At 45.9% G+C, this 307-nt stretch overlaps 1 protein-coding gene across 1 annotated transcript in view; it reads right to left on the bottom strand.

The window, feature by feature from the left end:
* The window catches only part of PHALS_05116 (uncharacterized protein), a gene marked incomplete at both ends in the record, with an annotated part of 906 nt that extends 604 nt beyond the window's left edge, over positions 1-302 (bottom strand). Inside the window, one exon of the mRNA XM_024718785.1 lies at positions 168-302. Coding sequence (XP_024584149.1) covers positions 168-302 — 135 coding nt within the window. The remainder of the gene's footprint in view (positions 1-167) is intronic.
* Positions 303-307: the final 5 nt, after the last annotated feature.

Genomic DNA, 307 nt, shown 5'->3' with positions numbered 1-307 from the left:
GTGTGGTCGTAGGTTCGATTCCCACAAGAAGCCTTCCATCAATCAGCAATTATTCGCCTTCCACCATCAAATTGTAGCTCAAATTTGTATCGATACATTAGGGACTGATCACGAAAAGTGACCAACAGATCAGCTGTTTTCGGATTATTCTGACACCATTGTCACACCACATGCTTCTTACGGATCAGAAACAAACCACTGTGCGTATCCATAAACGAACCCACGTTGTGTGCACACTTTAATCGTTCGAGTACGGCTTGAAGGGAGACGGTGTCCTCTTTGTCCACATACAACCGCCGCATGCAGC

This window comes from Plasmopara halstedii (assembly GCF_900000015.1).
Source record: "Plasmopara halstedii genome assembly, contig: Scaffold_2881, whole genome shotgun sequence".
NCBI lineage: Eukaryota > Oomycota > Peronosporomycetes > Peronosporales > Peronosporaceae > Plasmopara > Plasmopara halstedii.
This window is presented reverse-complemented; position numbering and strand designations above follow the sequence as displayed.